The sequence below is a fragment of the Tubulanus polymorphus genome, chromosome 3 (assembly GCF_964204645.1).
Source record: "Tubulanus polymorphus chromosome 3, tnTubPoly1.2, whole genome shotgun sequence".
NCBI classification, from domain to species: domain Eukaryota; kingdom Metazoa; phylum Nemertea; class Palaeonemertea; order Tubulaniformes; family Tubulanidae; genus Tubulanus; species Tubulanus polymorphus.
The window spans coordinates 6,253,544-6,272,409 of NC_134027.1; the positions used below are offsets into that span (position 1 = coordinate 6,253,544).

General features: G+C 37.5%; 6 protein-coding genes across 7 annotated transcripts; 4 read left to right on the forward strand and 2 right to left on the reverse strand.

Annotated features, from left to right (window-relative positions):
• Positions 1-197: 197 nt before the first annotated feature.
• Positions 198-3,615, reverse strand: LOC141902725 (arylacetamide deacetylase-like). Its single transcript, XM_074790573.1, has 7 exons — positions 3,499-3,615; positions 2,843-2,993; positions 2,596-2,718; positions 2,299-2,416; positions 2,138-2,201; positions 1,844-1,968; positions 198-1,732 (listed from the first exon to the last, which is right to left on the reverse strand). The coding sequence occupies exons 2-7, from the start codon at positions 2,990-2,992 to the stop codon at positions 1,107-1,109; spliced, it is 1,206 nt and encodes a 401-aa protein (XP_074646674.1). The 5' UTR covers position 2,993; positions 3,499-3,615; the 3' UTR covers positions 198-1,106.
• Positions 3,616-4,128: 513 nt separating this feature from the next.
• LOC141902724 (adenylate kinase 8-like) lies at positions 4,129-8,035 on the reverse strand. Of its 2 annotated transcripts, none has more exons than XM_074790572.1 (10): positions 7,878-8,035; positions 7,354-7,438; positions 7,100-7,263; positions 6,738-6,888; positions 6,460-6,522; positions 6,110-6,310; positions 5,858-5,989; positions 5,658-5,747; positions 5,385-5,526; positions 4,129-4,889 (listed from the first exon to the last, which is right to left on the reverse strand). In XM_074790572.1, exons 1-10 carry the CDS (start codon positions 7,959-7,961, stop codon positions 4,574-4,576), a joined length of 1,428 nt encoding a protein of 475 aa, XP_074646673.1. In that variant the 5' UTR covers positions 7,962-8,035; the 3' UTR covers positions 4,129-4,573. The 2 variants fall into 2 exon arrangements, with proteins under 2 accessions (XP_074646673.1, XP_074646672.1); XM_074790571.1 differs by having other exon boundaries at positions 6,460-6,531.
• Positions 8,036-8,549: 514 nt separating this feature from the next.
• LOC141902565 (procathepsin L-like) lies at positions 8,550-10,372 on the forward strand. Its single transcript, XM_074790357.1, has 6 exons — positions 8,550-8,608; positions 8,718-8,845; positions 9,147-9,270; positions 9,477-9,577; positions 9,663-9,946; positions 10,246-10,372. The coding sequence occupies exons 2-6, from the start codon at positions 8,741-8,743 to the stop codon at positions 10,340-10,342; spliced, it is 711 nt and encodes a 236-aa protein (XP_074646458.1). The 5' UTR covers positions 8,550-8,608; positions 8,718-8,740; the 3' UTR covers positions 10,343-10,372.
• A 550-nt stretch (positions 10,373-10,922) lies between these two features.
• LOC141902509 (uncharacterized) lies at positions 10,923-13,460 on the forward strand. The gene is made up of 5 exons (XM_074790274.1): positions 10,923-10,993; positions 11,204-11,755; positions 11,974-12,144; positions 12,286-12,501; positions 12,590-13,460. The coding sequence occupies exons 2-5, from the start codon at positions 11,210-11,212 to the stop codon at positions 13,145-13,147; spliced, it is 1,491 nt and encodes a 496-aa protein (XP_074646375.1). The 5' UTR covers positions 10,923-10,993; positions 11,204-11,209; the 3' UTR covers positions 13,148-13,460.
• A 365-nt stretch (positions 13,461-13,825) lies between these two features.
• LOC141901260 (short transient receptor potential channel 6-like) lies at positions 13,826-15,231 on the forward strand. Its single transcript, XM_074788401.1, has 5 exons — positions 13,826-14,137; positions 14,277-14,329; positions 14,567-14,713; positions 14,825-15,111; positions 15,222-15,231. Exons 1-5 carry the CDS (start codon positions 14,065-14,067, stop codon positions 15,229-15,231), a joined length of 570 nt encoding a protein of 189 aa, XP_074644502.1. The 5' UTR covers positions 13,826-14,064.
• Positions 15,210-18,836, forward strand: LOC141902408 (short transient receptor potential channel 7-like). The gene is made up of 13 exons (XM_074790118.1): positions 15,210-15,301; positions 15,383-15,562; positions 15,651-15,818; positions 15,906-16,155; positions 16,292-16,431; positions 16,507-16,606; positions 16,901-17,052; positions 17,204-17,367; positions 17,487-17,685; positions 17,770-17,976; positions 18,070-18,225; positions 18,321-18,399; positions 18,670-18,836. The coding sequence occupies exons 1-13, from the start codon at positions 15,248-15,250 to the stop codon at positions 18,822-18,824; spliced, it is 2,004 nt and encodes a 667-aa protein (XP_074646219.1). The 5' UTR covers positions 15,210-15,247; the 3' UTR covers positions 18,825-18,836.
• The last annotated feature ends 30 nt before the right edge of the window (positions 18,837-18,866 follow it).

Sequence of the window (18,866 nt, forward strand, 5' to 3'; positions counted from 1 at the left end):
GGTTTAGCAAGGAAGAAAGGAAGAAGGTTTTGAAAAGAGGACACGAACACCAAAATGGAGACTGAATGTGGGTTCTAAACGATTTTTTCTTCCCATCTTATTTATTTATCTCAATTATAACGATGTTTTCGCCATCTATTAGAATTCCGCTGAACTATCGAATTTCGCGATCGACAATATCAAAGATAATGGATGAACGATATTTCACAAGTGCCATCTATCGGAAATCTAGAGATTCATATCAATAAAGATTAACGCGAGTGATACGGTATGATGAAGTACTGATATTGATTCACAGACTGGAGGCCTACTACATCAATGAATAGAAGAAGAACGGCCCCACCTACTGGTATTGATTCTGAGGCCCTAAAACTGAATAGGAGTTGATCATGCTTATCCCAGGCTTGAACCTGATAAAAGGATAACTGGGAAAGTCAAATTCCATTAGACCTTGCGACTAGTCCGAAATTATAGATTTTTTGGAGATTTCGATGACTTTCAACGGAGGTAAATGTTATATATAAGTTCATTCTGTGAATTGTTTCTGAGAGGCAGCTCCCGATATCCGACAAGTCATAGTGGACACGTCTGATCGCAATGTACGTTTTCTCTTAGATAATAAGAATCAGAAACATATACATTGATTATCAGTTAGTTTTATTTATCAAAGTGTTAAAAATTCGTGGAAATTTTCATGCATATATATCGGACCCAATTTCACAAAAGGATTAACTCTTCAGTTCATTTAATTCAGTTAATCTCAAATCGACAAAGGAGCTCATTTGAAATTGGACCCAGACAAATTAAATCAAAGCCACCGATCCTATCAAATTTAGTTCATTTTTAAGAATTGAAATCTTCGCCTTCAAATGTTGAACTGAATTCGATTGTTGGGTTGGGATAAAGGAAACAAATAATGTACCATAATGAAAATTGTTTAAATCACCCAAAAAAAGAGATTTCGCATGAGAACAATATACGTATGTATATGCGACGCAGGAATTAAAAATAGCCAATCAACGTGCGTTGTACGGTACCTAATTACCTTGTCTATGCGTTATACAAATAAACGTCTAAAAGGGGTTGGACACAATCTTAACAATACTTCAAAGATATTTCCTAAGGTACTTGATTAATTCCTCTTCTGCTTTTGGGTCAAAGAAAAGAGACCCATGGATGCCGTTCATCATATGAACGTGTTCAACGGGAATACCGGCTTTTTTCAAACGCACTGCGTACATAAATCCATCATCCCTCAATAGATCATGTTCACACGTGAGCATGAACGTATTTGGTAATCCTTTCAAATTATCTGCTAATAACGGAGAAAAGCTCGGATCTAAAATCGTCGACTCTATTGCGTTGACTGTGAGCTGGTCACCTGGTTCGGTGGAAAACGGTTTCGTGTTCTTATTATGTCGATCTGGTAAGAGGGAACGACTGACGTACTGGGCATATTTGTGTGATGTTTTCGAAGCCAGGGACACGTGATGGTTTTTGGCATTAAAATGTTTTAGATATTTCATCGATGGATCGGCGTAATGTGACCAAATCTTCATTGCATTTTTGCTAGTTATTGTCCCTTTTGCATTAAGCTGGTAAGACGGGGTATTTAAATCGAAGGCTTGAAGCGCTGGGTAGATTAGCACCTGCAGTTTAGGTTTGTTTAAACCTAATACTTCTAGTAACTGTAAATTCACAGCTGCTGCCAGATTACCGCCTGCACTGTCTCCTGAAATAATGAATGTTCCTTTCAATTTAATGTATACAGGGTACGTAGTTTATGGAATACAAATGCCCATGGTATATTGTGATCTTTCTTCAAACATCGATATATGCTAACCTCCAATTGCTATCCGTTTTGGATCGACTCTGTATTTCTGAGAATTTTGTAAGAAGTATGTACTGGCCACTTTACAGTCGTCCAACGATGTTGGGAATGGATTTTCGGTGCTGGTAAGACGGTAACTGAAAATGGAAAAAAAACTAAGTGATAGAACCCAGTAAACTCTATCGTTATGGAAATATGTTCGTAAAATGACAATTTTGACAAGTTTCAGAATTCAATGAGTACATACTTATGAAGGGAATGAACTGTGAATATCGTTGGAAGCTGTGATATCGAGTTTGTACTCACCTAACAGATACAATGAATATTCCTGTTTTCGCTGACAGCATCCGAATAGGACGGTCATAATCGTCTGAAATTATGGGAAAAAATCGCCATGATGAGGAAAACTGTCTCAAATTCTGTTTTGGGATCAAATCATAACGATTACTGCATTTCAAAAGACTTACCTACGGTCATAGATAACCAACCTCCACCATGCATGAATATCAAGCCAGGACGATTCTGCCCCGTTGTTCTTGGATCATAGAGACGAACTTTCACGTCATTGAATTCAGTGTCAGTTACCTTAATGAGAAAGTTGATCAGACTGTTTTACGCAGCGCAGATTTTGAGATAACTAGATTGTTCAAAATGTTCTCCACAAGTCGAGCTTTATTCATTTGATAATCATCGGTTATTGTTATTTCGACATTCTGATCATTATCGCTTGGTATTTTAGCTCTTGACCAATTTGTAATATATACCTCTAGTTTATCTTCATCATCTATGGGTGCCTCAAGCTTTGCTAATATCCGTGAATATTTATCTAAAACTATTCGAAACGTGGTTCCAAAAGTGGATATACCAAGAAAACTCGAAAAGTCAGCCTGAAATTGAAAATTGTCAAAATATTTCTCATAACATAATCAGCAATCGGATCAACAAATTTCACATAATAGATTTTTCTGCACCGAAACCCTTCTCGACTGAATACTTGAACAGAATACTTACTAAGTGAAATGCGATTTTATAACCTAAACCCATCATCCGAACCGTATGCGGAGATTCTGTATCTTGTGGAAGTGGTTCGTAGTACAGATAGGCAAGTAAAACTACCAGAACCGAAGGTACCAGGATAATTGTGTTCAAGACGTAACCCATGCTGTTAGATAGATAATAAATACATTTCGTTATCGTATTAATTGATATCGCGAATTGGTCTCATAATATGTAGTGCGTATCTCGTTTTGTTCCTTTATACTCCTTCGAATTGTGTTTTTCACTTCTCTTCCCTGTTAAACTCTACGTAAAAGGTAGGGACATTATTCCAAGCAACTTAGCGAAGATGCTTTAAATGCTCCTGCCAACTTCTTTTAACGCATTGTATGTAGAATATTTCATACTGTCAAAATAAGTGTGTATTCAGTGACTAATTTTCTCGATGTCTTTATATGTAAATCTTGGTTCAAAATAAAGAGCCATTAAACTAAAATGGTTACTTTTTGCTCATCCAGTTTTAAGACAAATACTAAGGCACTTATCGTCCGATAGAGTTTTCAAAACAGCTCATCAATCTATTGGAATAAACTCCGACCAACTTGAATCGATCAATGCCAAAACTCAATGTTCCTTTCAGCAACCTGCAAAAAAGAATTCTAGATATTTACCTTGAACGTCGAGGCCCCTAGATGCCAAGAAACGGGTATACCGAATACACGATAGCAAGTCTACTACAGCGCTAAGTGTTGCCTCGAATAATGAACTAGTACTAGCCTGTTTCTTCTTATCCAGAATATGAAAATAACTCAGGAAAAGTAAATTGATATTGTGTTCAGCACTGATCAGTACTTCGCGCGATAAGATACGACGTGTACGAAAGTCTAGGGCAAAATATATTCATGTTTTTTAAGTATTTGAATTGATGATTTCAGTTGATATTCACGTGTACACATTCATGAATTCTGTAATGATGAACTCAGAACCAGCCCCACAGTCGTAAGATTCAACTTATATTGTCAAAAGAGGTCGATTTTTTACCTTGATTAAAAAATCAAACTCTGTGGAACTGTGTCTGTATGAATATAATTTGTATGTGTCGAGTCCATGTGATGATGAAGTAGAAATATTAGGAAACGTCCAGCAATACTTGTTTTTCAAAGGGAGCAGGGAAACAACTCGTATAACTCCTTCCAGCGAATCCGATCATTTATCTTCAAAATCCAGTAAAATATGATAAAACGTATATTTTCTTAAGTTCAAATGATTTTCATTTATTAACATGAACTGTAAATAAATAATAATGATATAAAATTTTACTAACTCCAGATGAACTTGCAATACGCAGATTTGTTTCCATATATATCGTTGTTACCTGAATGACATCGACATATCAATGTATACTGTGATCACTGATAGTTATGTTTTATTCAATAGTTCAATTTTTCCCATATCAGTTCAACGTACATTTAGAAAACTAAAATGGACGGAATTTCTTACTGTGCATAAACACAGAACTTTTTAAAAAGACAATTACATCATTTCATATATTTTATTGAACAATACGGTTCATTACTATTTTTTAGAAACTCAATAACGTAAGATATCAAAAAAATCTTTTAAACCTCACAAAAAAGAACAATTGTATTTTTGAATTGGTTGCAACTACCTGTTTTCAGGATTAAGATATTCACAAAAAACAAACCGTTTGAACAGACATATTGAAATCATATATATTTGTTGAGATTAAAGTTTTTTCGGTAGAGGCTCAACGAGCATGCTCTCTATACATTCAAACACGGTGTGCGGATCTTGGTCGGCGTTTAAATGTTGGCCATCGGTGTAAAAATCGGCGATCTCTTCGACGTAGACGTGGTACTGCGTAAGACGTTTTTTCACCTCCTTTTCGCTGTTTTTCGGGTGGTATACAAGACGGTTTTTAATCTGTTGAGTTCGCGGTGGGTTGTACAATAAGTGATAACGCTCGCCGGTGATCGGGTCGGTCGCTAACATTGACAAACGCTCAATGATTGAATCGTTCGGTACATCCATGAAAAACACCCTGAAAATGATAAGAAATTTACAATAAATGATAGGTACATTAAAGCTACACGTGCAATTGATTGAATTATTTTTTCTAAAAAATTTTTTATTCCTAATCGTACAGCAAAGTACAATGCTCATTGAGCAGAACAAGAAAAAAAGAATTGTTACAATATACAAATGCTATCCTGCTGATGAAAAAGTAGAAGTAGTCTGCATTCTTAGTGGATACTTTTTAATCCAAATTATCAAGAAATCTGAACAGAAATGATATTTCATGAATCATGCTAAGATTTAATTAATTGAATGGGTTTCATAGCACGTCATACAGCATGCACTACAGCCAAGTTCAAATGCACTCACTCATAGAGAGAGAGTTAACTACTGGAAGTCAAGTGATAATTCTACTTTTTTGAGGCAAATAAGAAAACACTTATTAATGTTATTCAGTAGCTTCAATTTGACTGTTTAAACTGCTAGTTAGAATTCAATTCATTGATAATATTACTGGTACCTGTTAGGAATAAATCCAGCAGTGGTAAGTTGTTCAGCCTGCTCTCGAGTACGCGGATATCCATGGAGAACCCAACCACGTGTAACGCAGTCCAACTGACTTAGTCGATCCTTCAGTATATTCAAGACAAGAGCATCGGGAACTGAAAGGAGAACACCCAAAAATGTTTTCAATAATAAATATGACAATATGATAAGTATGATATTGAATCTGTTGATAGTGTTATCATCATATTGAAAGTGTCTGGATTATAATTCCAGTAAGTTTACATACCCAACATTTCTTTTTCAATGTAAGGCTTAATAGCTGTTCCCATACTAGTCTCATCAACTATACACTGCTTTATCAACTGTCCCATAGACACTGAAATAGGATATTTATCATTCATAATGGTGATATAGACTTTAACCAAATACAAGCATTGAAATTACCTAGGTACCAAGACAAGTGATATTTCAAAGACTTTTGCTTACCATTTACGATATTATATTTACTAGCAAGTAAAGCTGCCTGTCCTGCTTTTCCACATCCAGTCGGTCCAAGCAGTACAACTCTTGGATTATGAGGGGCAGCTGATCTGCGTTGACTTTGAAGGAAAGTTATAACTGAAAATCAAACAAAAAATCTATAGAAACAGGTTTACTTTAAAATACAAATAAGATGTAAAATTGGAGATTTCCAGGTATTTATTGAGTAATGAATGGAGTCTCTGATTCTCTATCAACCTTGTGAGAAGACGTCTGATTTTGGTTGATCAGCATTGATGAATTTAGTTGATTTCTGAAAACAGTCGACAATTCCCTCGATGTGTCTGTGATAGACCATCAATTTTTCAACAAGTTCTTCTTCGTTGTTTCCCACTTCTTCTTCGAGACGTTCCACGACTTCAGCACTGGTTGGCCAATCAAAACTTACATGGTACACATCTAATTAGTACCGGCAAATAGAAAAATCAAACTAGTTATTCTTCTGCTACCGTTATATTGAAATAATGATTTGGTTGGTAGCACTTAAAATTCTCACTGCAAACAATTAAACCGAAGAGGATAGAAATAAGTTTAGGGTTGTAACATACCACCAGTTTTGGGATCAACTCTTTTTCCTGCTGCCCTTTCAATAAGAACTGTGTCTGGAGCCTCTAAAATAACTGCGATGAATAAAAGATAGAAATACCTATTTCATCTCACTGATCAACTCGGAAAGTAGGTAAAGTCCGTGCAATGTTTTAGAGTTCCAACTCTCAACTCTTGTCAACTACATGGCAAGAGCAATTTGTTGTTTCATTGCAGTCTTTTTGCCAAAAGTAGAATACATGTAGTAACAAAACACATGTAGCAATAATACTTAACCTACCACAATGTTTTGGATAAATTCCTGCTGTGACTAAGGCCAAAGCTTGTTCTCTGTTCTGTGGGAATCCTTCCAGAACCCAACCCTTTTTCACGCAGTCGAAAAGTTGTATTCGTTCTTTTATGATTTCGACCCACACCGATGTAGGAACAGACTGAAATGTTATGCCAAATCTTCCTAAGTTTCTCAAAGACGACATACCATTGCAAAATGTAACTTTCCCATGAAGGGCTAGCAACCATTTACAGCGATTGATGGCAAAGAGGTCAAAGAATCAATTACAACTATAGATATAAAATGATTGTATAGAATTAGAAGTAAGGTAAGAAAGGCTAGTTGAAAATTGCTTTAAAAGATTGAATAACCTGTTTCTGTTTGACCAATTCTTCCAAACGTCTTTTCATGTCTTGACTCGCATCTTGAACAAGTGTTTTCAAGTTGAGATGAGCCGTACGCAGTTTGCTGCAAATTTGCTTTGCCATAGTATACTTTCCAGCTGCTGGTGGACCAAGTAAAATGATTTGTGGAACTGAAACGAAGCCAACATAAGACCATTAAATACACATATCATGATGAAATGAAGTTTAATCGTATTTCTATGGGAACTCATCAAACTTACTGTCATCATTTTCTCTTTTCAATAATTCAATCATGAAATCAATCGGATCCTCTGGTTTGTTAACTGTTACTTGCTCAAGCAATCGCTGTAAAATGAATGATGATCATCATTAAAGAATCTTTTTTTAAAGAATTTGTTCATGTTTTACAATCATGGAGGCCTATTCCGGCCTAATATTAGTTTGTAGTAGGCTAATAGATATATTCATTTAGTCTTGATGATTGTTCTTGTTGTTCTGCCGCCCAAACTGGGACGGGGTGTAAATTGAGGCGAGGCCGGAGCGGAGGGCCTAAATTAAATAAAAACTAGCTAAGCCCGGGTTTCTCTAAGTCTTGTCTTGTTGAGTGACTCTTAAATCTAAATTTTATTTCTTTTCTTTCTCATGTTCGATCAACATTATGTTAACACTTTATGAGAAAGCTTTTAAATGTTTTATTTGTAAAATCTTAGAGTCAATAAAATTCTAATGACTGCATTTGAATTGTTTTGTATTGTTGTTGTGATCATTCAAAACGGTATTTTACCTTGCACATATCAAATATTTCATGGCTCTCGGCATATGTGGCAAATTGAGGTGGAATTCTCAACGGGCGTTTTGTTTGGTCCATTTCCTTAGCTTTTCTTTTGCTTTCTTTTATAAGAAACAAAAAATCAACATTTATGAACGTGTAACCAGGAAACTGTAAACAATAATTCTCTTCCGGGTTATGGTATTCACTAATTCTTAGCTATAGGACTCGGACACCCAATCCGGACAGGAACCCGGACATGTACTCGGCCCGTTAGTTTAGGCGGGTGTTATTCGGCCGAACTGACGCTAGCAGATGGAACTTAATACATGATACAAAATAAATCTACTCAAATTATTCAGGGATCAGGGATTAAAGCCTAGGAAAGAGACGTCGTAACATGAGTCAGCTTCATCGTATGTATCGGGCCCTAAGGCCTAGACGCGTCTCGGGCGGGTCAGCCCGGTCGCTGGAGTCGGCGCCCCCGCTGGTTACTCTTATAGAACAATCCTGAAACTTCATACAGCAGGATAGGGCTTTGACCAAGACTACTTTTGCCAGTGACACAGTACGACGACGATTCTCTGAATGAAAATTCAAATATGTGACTTGAGTGATTCGGCTAATAGTGAATTAATTCACGTGTAACTTTTACGACACCTGTTGTTATATGTTAAATAAAGCGAGTAGTTACTGGCCACCGTACCCCATTGGTTTAATGTCGTATCTGCAGGTCATAGACTAAGGTCCGTAGTGATAGGCACCAGGAAGCTAAATACTTACTTCTCAATATTTACTGACCATGCTGAGCTATCTTCAAAAAATGAAGATTTACATATCTCAATTTTCATTTAGAGAGGTCCGATTTGAGTTGAAAAATGATCAGGTTGGCTATACTAACATTAGCAGTGTTTTCATCAGTTGAATCAATTGCCCAAGTCGACTGGAGAGCCGAAGGCGCCGTCACTGAAGTAATGAATCAGGTATATTACCAATCTGTTACATACGCCATCATCTTTCAGTTGTCAGTTTTGTCATAAACCACCGCAAAATATTCATTTTGAAAAAAAGTTGATGCTAGTTACTCAACGCTATCCTATAAAACTTTAAACTATTGTCCTAATCTATTTCTAGTTCTGATTTTATGATTTTCCATTATCACTCAATATTTTAAAGTGTTGTACGTTCTTCAAAATGAACAATTAAAAAGATGACATTTCTTTTTTCATTTACACTCATTCGTTTCTCGCCTTATTTGGCCATATTTTTCTTTATTTGTGGTAGGGTCAATGTGGATCTTCGTGGGCATTTGCTGCAACTGGAGCGCTCGAAGGTTTCTTTTTTCGTAAAACAGGCAAACTCGTTAAACTTTCCGAACAAAACGTAGTGGACTGTACGAAGAGCTTTGGTAAGGAATGCGGGCAAACATACCATCAGTTTTTCCCACGGATGCCTTGCAAATAAGCAGCACAAACCTATCACGCTATGGTGCCAGGCCATTATAGTTCACGCTTTATGCATACTTATGTAAATCTATATTTTAATGCAAATAGAACCCATTCAAATTGACCCCTTTGATAATAACTATGAAGGTAATTAATAAATAATATGTAGGTAACAATGGATGTAGAGGAGGCTGGCCAGGGAACGCTCTCAAATACGTTCGAAGCAACACAGGTATCGACACAGAAAGCTCCTACCCGTACTATAAGAGGGTAAGTAGTAAATGGAGGTTTATCTTTGCAAAGGATTGAGCGATTGTTTTGCCACTGATCTAACTTATGGATTTTTTCCTCCCAGGAACTCGGTTATTGCTATTACAGAAGGGAATATAATGGTGCTTCGAGTGGAGTCAGCGGTATTAGTTATATTCCAACGGGTGATGAAAATGCGCTGAAGGCCGCTGTTAAGATAGGACCAGTAGCCGCATCGATCGATGCATCGCATCCGTCTTTCTCTACCTACCGTAAAGGTATTTACTACGAATCGAGATGTGGAAATGGGCTAAAACACCTTACGCAGTCAGTACTTATTGTCGGTTACGGCAATGAAAGCGGAGCGGACTACTGGCTTATAAAGAACAGGTAACTTGTATACTTTATGAGGCAATCACGTTTGTGTAATAATATATTGGCAGCGCATACCATAGCGTTATCCATGTATTGATATTGCTGCTTATATTGCGATATCTGCAGAATTCAACACGGATATTCTTCTCAGGAAACATGTGTACCACTAATCCAATAGGGTTAGTCTTGGGAAACCAAGATCCAAGCGACGTAAAGCCTAACGAACAAAACCCTCTTCGGCGTTCATGGCACCACTCAACGCGTTTCAATGACAATTTCCATTTCTTTTCAATGCGAGATTTTTCTCATTACAGTTATGGAACCTTTTGGGGATTGGAAGGCTACATGAAAATAGCCAGAAACAGAAACAACCAGTGCGGCATCGCTACTAAGGCATTCATTGTAATATGAAGTACCCATGCATTGATTATGAAAATAAAGCATTAGAAAATAGACATTGCAAAAGCGAAAAAATTATGGTCTTTTTAATTTCGACGTTCATTTTCACAATTTTGGTCACAGAATCCTTTTTCGTGATTCCTGCATAAAACAGCCTCCATATCCTCTCATCCAATAAAACAACAAAACACCGAGCCTTTGTGTGGAGGTTTAATTTCAATTCGGTTTTATTTCAATTGCCTTTTTAAAAAAGGTGGTGATTTAAGTTTTTCCGAGAAATAACCAACATTGATAATCTTAAAGATCAGAGGAAAAGTTTAAGCCACTCTAGAAAAATTGATATCCTCCAACGAACAGTCCGGAATAACCTATCTTTGTTTGGTAAAGAAAATTAAAAGATTATCAAAATACTTTGGGATTTACAAATGAAATTACATTTTGAATTACCCGCCAGATGACTCACGGCCATTGCACAACCACAACATGTTCAGACAGGATTACTGCTCGAACAGGTTCAGGCAGGTTTCAGTGCTGCGCTCTGTCGCAAACGGCTATAAGTACGGTGCGCGCTGGAGAAATTACAGTACAGTAACGCGAACATTGATCATAACCACACACACTTCACACCCATACACACGAAGCAGTGAAGCGGCGAAATTTTAAGTAAGAAAGGATTGGGTTCGCAACGAACTATCCAGTCTTACTTGAAACCGAAAACGACATCTTTTATTTTGGATGTTGAAAAATTCCAATGTCGAAACAGCTATGTTAAAAAATGAATAGAAAATGCATTTCATTAGAATATCGAATTATTATTCATCATTTATGTTATAGTTTTAGGGGGAGATTTTAGGGTCGATTTCTTAATTACAGGTCGAAATGGCACCAAAACGACCGTCGACAAATTCTTTTCTCCCCACCCCTAACAAACGAAGTCGGACATCGAAGCCTCCAGCCCCGTATCCCGGAGGACCGATGGAAATTGTCTTCTCGTTCGATACGACAGGATCTATGAGCGGATGCTTGGCTGCAGTTCGTACGAAGGTTCAACAAATAATTGGCCGCTTGTTCAGAGATATGCCCATGTTACGCATTGCGGTTATAGCGCATGGGGACTACGAAGATCGATGTTGTTACGTGACGAAAATGCACGATTTTTCGGCCAACGTCGACGACTTAGTTACTTTCGTTAAAGATGTAGGTGCAACTTGCGCGGCGGCAGATCCTGACGAATGTTACGAACTGGTTTTGAAAGAGGTCTCGGAAATGTCGTGGTCACCAGGATCACAGCGGTCGCTGGTGATGATCGGTGATCGGAATCCTCACGAACCATCGTATTACCAGTTGTGGAAAAACCGTAGTCCAAGTACCGTACCTTCACAACCTATTGACTGGCGCGAACAGGCTGATAATCTTCATGATATGGTATGTTTTTCTTTTCATCAATTTCTCTCTTTTAGTCCGCGTTTTTAGCGCTTAAACGTTACTAGGCTGGTAGCTTATCATTTTGCCATTAAGTGGCCAGGTAACCACTATATTAGGTTGATATATTCCATCGAATTTTGCCTTTTCCTTCGTTGATCATTATATTATATCAATGACTTTTTTGTTTATTGACTTTTTTTCATACATTTACTTTTCAGGGAGTTCACATTTATAGTGTCCACTGCAGGGGGGAATCAACATCTAAGTTCTTCTACACCGACCTGGCTAGACGTACGGACGGAGCTTACATTCAACTAAGTGATTTCTCAAACGTATATGATATGCTTATGGCGATTTGCTACAGAGAGAATGGTCCCGATATGTTTACGGTAGGTAACGTTTTTATCCGAATTCGTAGCTCAAATTATCTGAGATTTTAAGTATCAATATTTCAAGCATATTCTATCAATTATCGAACAACTTTCACTGAATTCATCAAGAGATCATAGAATATCTTATCATATTTTCAGGCATACGAACATGAGGTTCGTGGGCGGGGTACAATTCATCCCGAAATGGACCAAATGTTTTCTGACTTGAGAACAGCGGCTTCTTCCACTGAGAATCAATCGCCCCTACCCTTATCGTCACTTCCTAAGGCCAATACAACGACCAAGAAACCTTCATCTAGACAGTGCAAAAAAGAGCCGGTGTACATGAAAAAGAATCGGTTAGAAACGAAGAAGGTGAGAAATCATGCTTTTATGGTAGTGATTTAAATTTAGAATAATTTCATCTAATACCTCCTAACAATGATTCCGTATTCTTCTTCAGGTGCTTGTTTCGCAAATGCGACGACGGAGTCAACCTATATCGTACAATAAAGTTATCACCAGAGACGAAAAATCGAAATTACCCTTAGTTTTCTGGTCCAAATGGAAAAGATGTATGGCTTTGTCTCCATCTCCCAGCGATCAAATCACTCGACCGCGAGCAGATGGAGTTGGTTCGAAACTTCCCGTTTTATTCGGTCGTTTTAAGAACGAACGAGCATGTTTATTCGAGTTCTCGGTTCGTCTGCCCGTATCTTCAACACTTTACGTCACGCATATTTCTGCTGCCGTGCAGAAAGGTACCATGCCAAACTGGGAGAACGTGCTCCTCCGAGCTCGACATATTAGGGATGAAATCACGGACGTATTGAGCCAGGGCTGTGAAATTTTTGTAAGGAGGGCAGTTATGCGCGAAATAGAATGTTGGGACGATTTAAGAGAAACGCGAGATATTTTCTCTGAAGTGAATGACTATGCGTGGCAGAAGATGGCGTGTGGACGTAGAACACATAAAACAGTTGTTAGACGTAGTTACACTATCTCAGATAGCATCATGTAAAATAAATCTTATCTCTTGCAACCTGATTACTGTTACCTTTATCTTATGTACGTAGTCCGTGTTAAATGTATATTTATATTCTGTATTTAGATGTATATATCATATACATAAGTCCACAGTGTTCTCTCTCGTGAATTCATGACGGGTTATCTCTGTCCTGATATTCATTTGTAGCTTGATGCATACGTTCTGTAGTAGACAGGAGTATTGACGTCACCCGACGTGAATTGTGTGATGAAAAGAAAAAACGCAGTCGTTTCTGAGACAAGTTAAAATACATGAGATGAAAAATCAATTACAGCAATAACAACTATATAAGTAACATAATCTTTTTCTCAGATTCAATTTCTGGTTTTGAGGTTGCATTTTTCTGAGAAAAATTTCAAGACACTATAAGCTCGTTTTTACGGTATTTTTCTAAAACAAACACTCAATTGTACCCCATAGTCTCGGACACTGTCGCTTTATTAAAACAAAATTACTTTGTATTTGAATTGCGCTTTACTAACATACGTCGACTAAAGTGTACTGGTTTTCAATTATAAATTCCACACTTCAATACTGTATGGAATCTACTCCTTGCAATAAACGTCAGCCGTTCTGAATATACCTCATATCATGCATAAAAACTATACCGTCAACACGTACTTGAAAAAAGTAGTTCTGGAATACGCCTTTTAGTATAACGATCATTTTGTATTTTCATGTTACATATATTTGTATTCACCTTATGAGTATGGATGACTGAGTGAGATATACGTTTTACATAAGAGTTGAGTATGGAGTAAAGGAACTGAAAATTAACTCATCAAGATACCAAAGACAAATAAACTCCAAGTATAATGCGGGGTCTAAGTGGATAATAAGGTGGATAGTTCATTTTACATGTACTGGTAGTTAACCTGGATGTTACGATAATGGCTGAAGAAAACCCTAAAACGAGAAGAGATGATACGGATTGGATTCCACCGTTAGGAATTGTGTTTCAGGGTACGAATACACGATATCTATAGTAGTTTTATAGTATTATATGAAATGACACATTTATCGAAATATGTAGGTATTTAATCCTGATTTGACAGTATTAGATTTTTGAAAGATATCGTTTTAACGTTTTAATTTGCTATAGGCGCCATTGCATTTCAACAACATGGGAAGAATCACCGTCAAAGACTTTCACAGGTAAGAGAGAACCGTCATATATCACATTTTGTTCGTTAATTCGACACGTTGCGCGTGTATAGACAATGCGATCATTTAAAACAGTCGTAAAATAAAGTATTTCAAAGAATGTTTTCTTCATACACACATGTATAAATGGTGCCTAATCAAATATACCGGTATGCAAATGGGTTCGTGATGAATTTCAAAATGCCATCTGTTTTTGATTGTACTGTACTGAATTCAATGAATCTCTAGGATGAAAAATGTCTATTAAGTGCGGCGGCATACGGGGATGTCGAGATGGTTACTAATTACGTTACGAATTGTAACGTCAACCTTGCAGCCCAAGATAGTCTTGGACGAACTGCGTTTATTTTGTCTATCGTAAATAATCAAAATAAGGTAATTACGCAATGTCCATGGAAGTTATGTCTACTCAATTTAAGTTTCTCAATATACAGAGAACACTTAGCAATACAACATCGAGCGATTCACTGTCATGGTATTTTACAGGTAGTAGAATATCTCATCGATGTAGTTTCACTTAGAGAAATCTACGATGGATTAATATGTGCCCTACGTGGTATGTTGTCCGGTATTGCACTGTTCATCATCCATCACCAAAGATACGAACAACTAAAATGGCACACCGAACCAGAAACCAATGACTTAACATCGGTACAGTTCGACTTGAATTTAGAACTTAGTCCGCTAGAAGTTGCCGCCCAGGAAAACTTGTTCATAGTCGTCCAGTCGCTATTAGAAAAGGGCGAACGGATTCTACCACCGCACGAGTCCACGTGCCGATGCACTGGTTGCAAACAACTTTTTGAAAAAGACGCTTACAGCTCCGCGCGGAGAAAACTCGAAACTTATAGAGCGCTTTCGAGCGAGGCATATATTACATTAGAAAGCGTTGATCCGATCTTGAAAGCAATGGAATTTTCAAAACTGCTGAAAGATTTGTCTGCACGTGAACCACACTTTAAGGTAGAAGCCGTTCTTGTTACCTTAAGATCGGTGTTTCGAAATAGTTATAATCATTTATCTAATTATTTGAACCCGTTTCAGAGTTCCTATTTAGAATTATCTGATAATCTCGGTCGGTATTTAGTGAAATTATTGGATCGTGTCTATGATGATACGGAATTACACATCATTCTGAACGAGACGGGCGATTCTGTGACGGACAGACACCAGAAGAACGATCTCGCCAGACTTCAACTGGCCGTTGACCAGAAAGAGTACGGGGTCAGTGAAAATGCACTGTTTTTGTGATGTGAATCTAAGTATTTTCCAAATAATGTTTATGATTCATTCTTAAGTTTTGATTTTACAGTTTGTTTCCCACCCAGGCTGTCAGTATTATATGGAGGTGCGTTTTTACGGCATGTTGAATTCATCAAGAATGTCTAACATCGGATTGTTCGGGTTCATTACGTTTATGTACATACTATTCTATCCACTTCTAGCAATTCTGTATATCCTCATCCCGTGCAAAACTCAGGTATAAATATATCTTAACCATCATCTGCCAGTACTATAATTTTTGAAAAACAAAAAAATGTCTATAGGAAAGGGATGTAAATCTTAGTTTCAGAAATTTATGCGCACGCCATTTTTGAGTTTCATATCTGATGTTGTGTCATTTCTGACATTCCTGGCGATAGTTTTAGCATACGGTTACCTTCGGCATCACTATCAAGATGAAGAGGATGCCGCACTCATCCAGTTGTACCGCGAGTACATCGCTCAAACCAAACTGGACTACAATCCGGACGTGAAATTCAGAAGTGGCGATCGGGGTGGTGTGCTGTTGATTCTGTTGGCTGTTTTTACGGCAGGTTTGTTCAAAAAATAAAATGTATCATGTGGAAAGACTATCATTTGCAAACAACCCAACGGCAGTTTAGTTTTGATAGTTATTTATTTGTTAGCAACAGAAGATAGTGATTTTAAAGAATAGCGATTTTCACATAGGTCTATTGTGGAAAGAGATAAAGCAATTGTATACGACTAGTTTCCACCAGTACGCAGCTGACTGGTACAACGTCATGGACTTCTTAATGATACTTCTTTACATCACAGTAATGACTATCGAAATAGTGTCTTCCTTTAAGGTAAATAATTGGAGTAAAATCAATCGATAGTCGACGTTATTCTACTTCGATCTGTAAAACAAGAGTTTTTCTTAGATAACTGCAGCTCGAACGGCGTGTCGTTTCAATGAAACTTGGTCAAATATCGCTGCTGATGACGAGACAGCTCGTGTACATTTCTATTGGCTTGTAGCAGGTAAGAAAAATGCCACGAGGTTAGTTAACATTGGACGACTGGGATTCTATCATTAACGGCTGCTTTTTTTAAAATTCCAATATTCGACTTTGATCTTATGTGCCAGATCAACTCAAGCCCTAAGCACACGACACAGGGAAACGCTCGCAAACATACTTCTGTCTACGTGTTTCTCCGCGTCGTGTGTGTTGGTATTTAGTTTGTGTACCGTCCATGTTTGGTACGTGGTCTCTTTGTACGTGACGGGCTTCTTTTGTTTGTGTAAATGAAGGGTAGAAATCTCTCTCTCTACAGATCGTCATTATATGTGGTGGTATGATCCTGATAATATATTCGACGGTTTATACGCTATAGCGACCATATTAAGTTTCTGTCGGACATCCTACCTACTCGATCTGAGTCCGTACGTTGGACCTTTGAATATAAGCGTCGGAAGAATTGTTTTCGTAGGTATTTTATGTACTACTATTATCAAATACGAATTTTTGCTATCATCACTGTTGTCATTGAATTCTTAGTACAAATTGAGCAGAATATTCATCACTTGAGAAATAGGAAATTCAAATGTTTAATGTTTACATGCATCTTCTTCTCCAGGACATCCTGAAATTTGCCGGTATATTTGTGATCGTTTTTACTCCGTTCTGGGTATCGTTGATCAACCTTTACCATTTTTACAACGACGATACGTTACAAAAGGTGTCATTGTTTATTGTAAAGGCGGAAAATCTACAATTTCCCGCGAAAACCTTTGCCAGCGGGTAAGAAATTCTTTAAGAAATAAAAAAGAGTAGCTGAACAATAGAAAGCGATGCCGTAATGCACGTGCGTTCATCTGAAGTATTTATCTCAATCCCATATTTTTGCTTTATTTTAAAAGGTACATCTCTGGATTCCAGACGCTGTTTTTCGCTCTATTCGGCTACGGAGAATCTGACTATCCCGATCTTGGGTATTTCTCAAACAAATGGACGCATGTGATCGGTTACTTAATATTCGGGGCATTTCACGTTGTTCTTATTGTTGTTCTGTTAAACATGTTGATTGCAATGATGGCCAAGTCTTATGATAATGTATCTGTAGGTATCAGGTAACAATGTTATTGAATCGTTTTCTGCCTAAATCGTTTAACCTAATGCATCAAATATTGTCTTAACTCGCAGGAGAAAGCGGATACCGAGTGGAAATTCGCTCGCATGAAAATGTTCGTGACTTATATGAGAACTGGTTCAACTTTGTCCGTACCTTTTAACTTGATTCCATCTATCAAATCCTTGTTGTACTGCTTTCGCGGGTGTATTTGTGAAGGTCAAAAACATTTAGAAGAGTCTGTGGTTGTCATCAATGAGAGAAGTCTCGGTCGTCACATCGTAAGTTACGATATAACTGTTCAAACATTTGCTGGTGGTCTCAGATGAAATTAAACTCATATTTCAATTAGATGCCGAAAACATTATTTCTAGGAAATGACTGAACGACTTGACGCCCCTACGTCAAAAAATAACGATAAGGTCAATGACGATATGTCACAGGAATCGTCATCGTCTGGAGTTAGGAATATCGATTCGGTGGATGAGGGTCCTACGATGCAGGAGGAATCAATTGGTATTACATATCAGGTAGGCCTACTCATATATTGGCGAAAAGATTTTGAATACTTGAATTGTGAAATTCCTCATTTTTGTGTATTTTTGGTATTATTTGATCGTAATAGGATGTGATAAGCAGAATAATCAATCGCCTTGTCAGTGACTATCATCAACTCGTACAGGAAGATGGCCGAATCTTATCAGGTATATACAGATATAAGATACATTAACATAGAGGACTTGCAGCATTGTACTTTTTTCACGGGACTATGCACTAACGGTGGTCAAACTGTGGTCAAACACAATAAATGAGTTACCGGACATACTCGATATTTGTCAACATCCCTTGATTATCTTTTGTCATAGCATAGCACAAGTAAACTATGACGTCCACGCTAGACGAGGGATTCTGTAACAATTAAACGATTGATCGGGCCTGAAACGGTTTGAGAATCTTCATAATTTTCGTTTCAGAATCGAATCACGAGATTGTTACATTCAGGGAAAAATTTCAGAGAGAGATGCGCGAACAAGGGGAGAAAATTAGCGCTCTTACCAGTCGGATAGAAACATTGTGTAAAACTCTTGATTCGTCAATGGCTAGTGACGCCGCCGATACTAAATTGTAAAAGAAATGACGTACGGTCTAAAATATAGAAATTCAATTATGA

Excerpts from the sequence above, each read along its gene's own strand:
- LOC141902509 (XM_074790274.1), top strand. The coding sequence starts at position 11,210 with ATGGCACCAAAACGACCGTCGACAAATTCTTTTCTCCCCACCCCTAAC. Across the intron at positions 11,756-11,973 it reads CTGATAATCTTCATGATATG|GGAGTTCACATTTATAGTGT; the intron begins GTATGTTTTTCT and ends TTTACTTTTCAG. Across the intron at positions 12,145-12,285 it reads ATGGTCCCGATATGTTTACG|GCATACGAACATGAGGTTCG; the intron begins GTAGGTAACGTT and ends TCATATTTTCAG.
- LOC141902724 (XM_074790571.1), bottom strand. The coding sequence starts at position 7,961 with ATGGACCAAACAAAACGCCCGTTGAGAATTCCACCTCAATTTGCCACA. Across the intron at positions 6,532-6,737 it reads AATTTATCCAAAACATTGTG|TTATTTTAGAGGCTCCAGAC; the intron begins GTAGGTTAAGTA and ends TATTCATCGCAG. Across the intron at positions 6,311-6,459 it reads AGTTGATCCCAAAACTGGTG|ATGTGTACCATGTAAGTTTT; the intron begins GTATGTTACAAC and ends GGTACTAATTAG.
- LOC141902725 (XM_074790573.1), bottom strand. The coding sequence starts at position 2,992 with ATGGGTTACGTCTTGAACACAATTATCCTGGTACCTTCGGTTCTGGTA. Across the intron at positions 2,417-2,595 it reads ATGATGAAGATAAACTAGAG|GTAACTGACACTGAATTCAA; the intron begins GTATATATTACA and ends TTTCTCATTAAG. Across the intron at positions 1,969-2,137 it reads ATATTCATTGTATCTGTTAG|TTACCGTCTTACCAGCACCG; the intron begins GTGAGTACAAAC and ends TTCCATTTTCAG.
- LOC141902565 (XM_074790357.1), top strand. The coding sequence starts at position 8,741 with ATGATCAGGTTGGCTATACTAACATTAGCAGTGTTTTCATCAGTTGAA. Across the intron at positions 8,846-9,146 it reads TCACTGAAGTAATGAATCAG|GGTCAATGTGGATCTTCGTG; the intron begins GTATATTACCAA and ends TATTTGTGGTAG. Across the intron at positions 9,271-9,476 it reads GGACTGTACGAAGAGCTTTG|GTAACAATGGATGTAGAGGA; the intron begins GTAAGGAATGCG and ends AATAATATGTAG.
- LOC141901260 (XM_074788401.1), top strand. The coding sequence starts at position 14,065 with ATGGCTGAAGAAAACCCTAAAACGAGAAGAGATGATACGGATTGGATT. Across the intron at positions 14,138-14,276 it reads GTTAGGAATTGTGTTTCAGG|GCGCCATTGCATTTCAACAA; the intron begins GTACGAATACAC and ends AATTTGCTATAG. Across the intron at positions 14,330-14,566 it reads ACCGTCAAAGACTTTCACAG|GATGAAAAATGTCTATTAAG; the intron begins GTAAGAGAGAAC and ends ATGAATCTCTAG.
- LOC141902408 (XM_074790118.1), top strand. The coding sequence starts at position 15,248 with ATGGAATTTTCAAAACTGCTGAAAGATTTGTCTGCACGTGAACCACAC. Across the intron at positions 17,368-17,486 it reads GCGAAAACCTTTGCCAGCGG|GTACATCTCTGGATTCCAGA; the intron begins GTAAGAAATTCT and ends TTATTTTAAAAG. Across the intron at positions 18,400-18,669 it reads AGATGGCCGAATCTTATCAG|AATCGAATCACGAGATTGTT; the intron begins GTATATACAGAT and ends TTTTCGTTTCAG.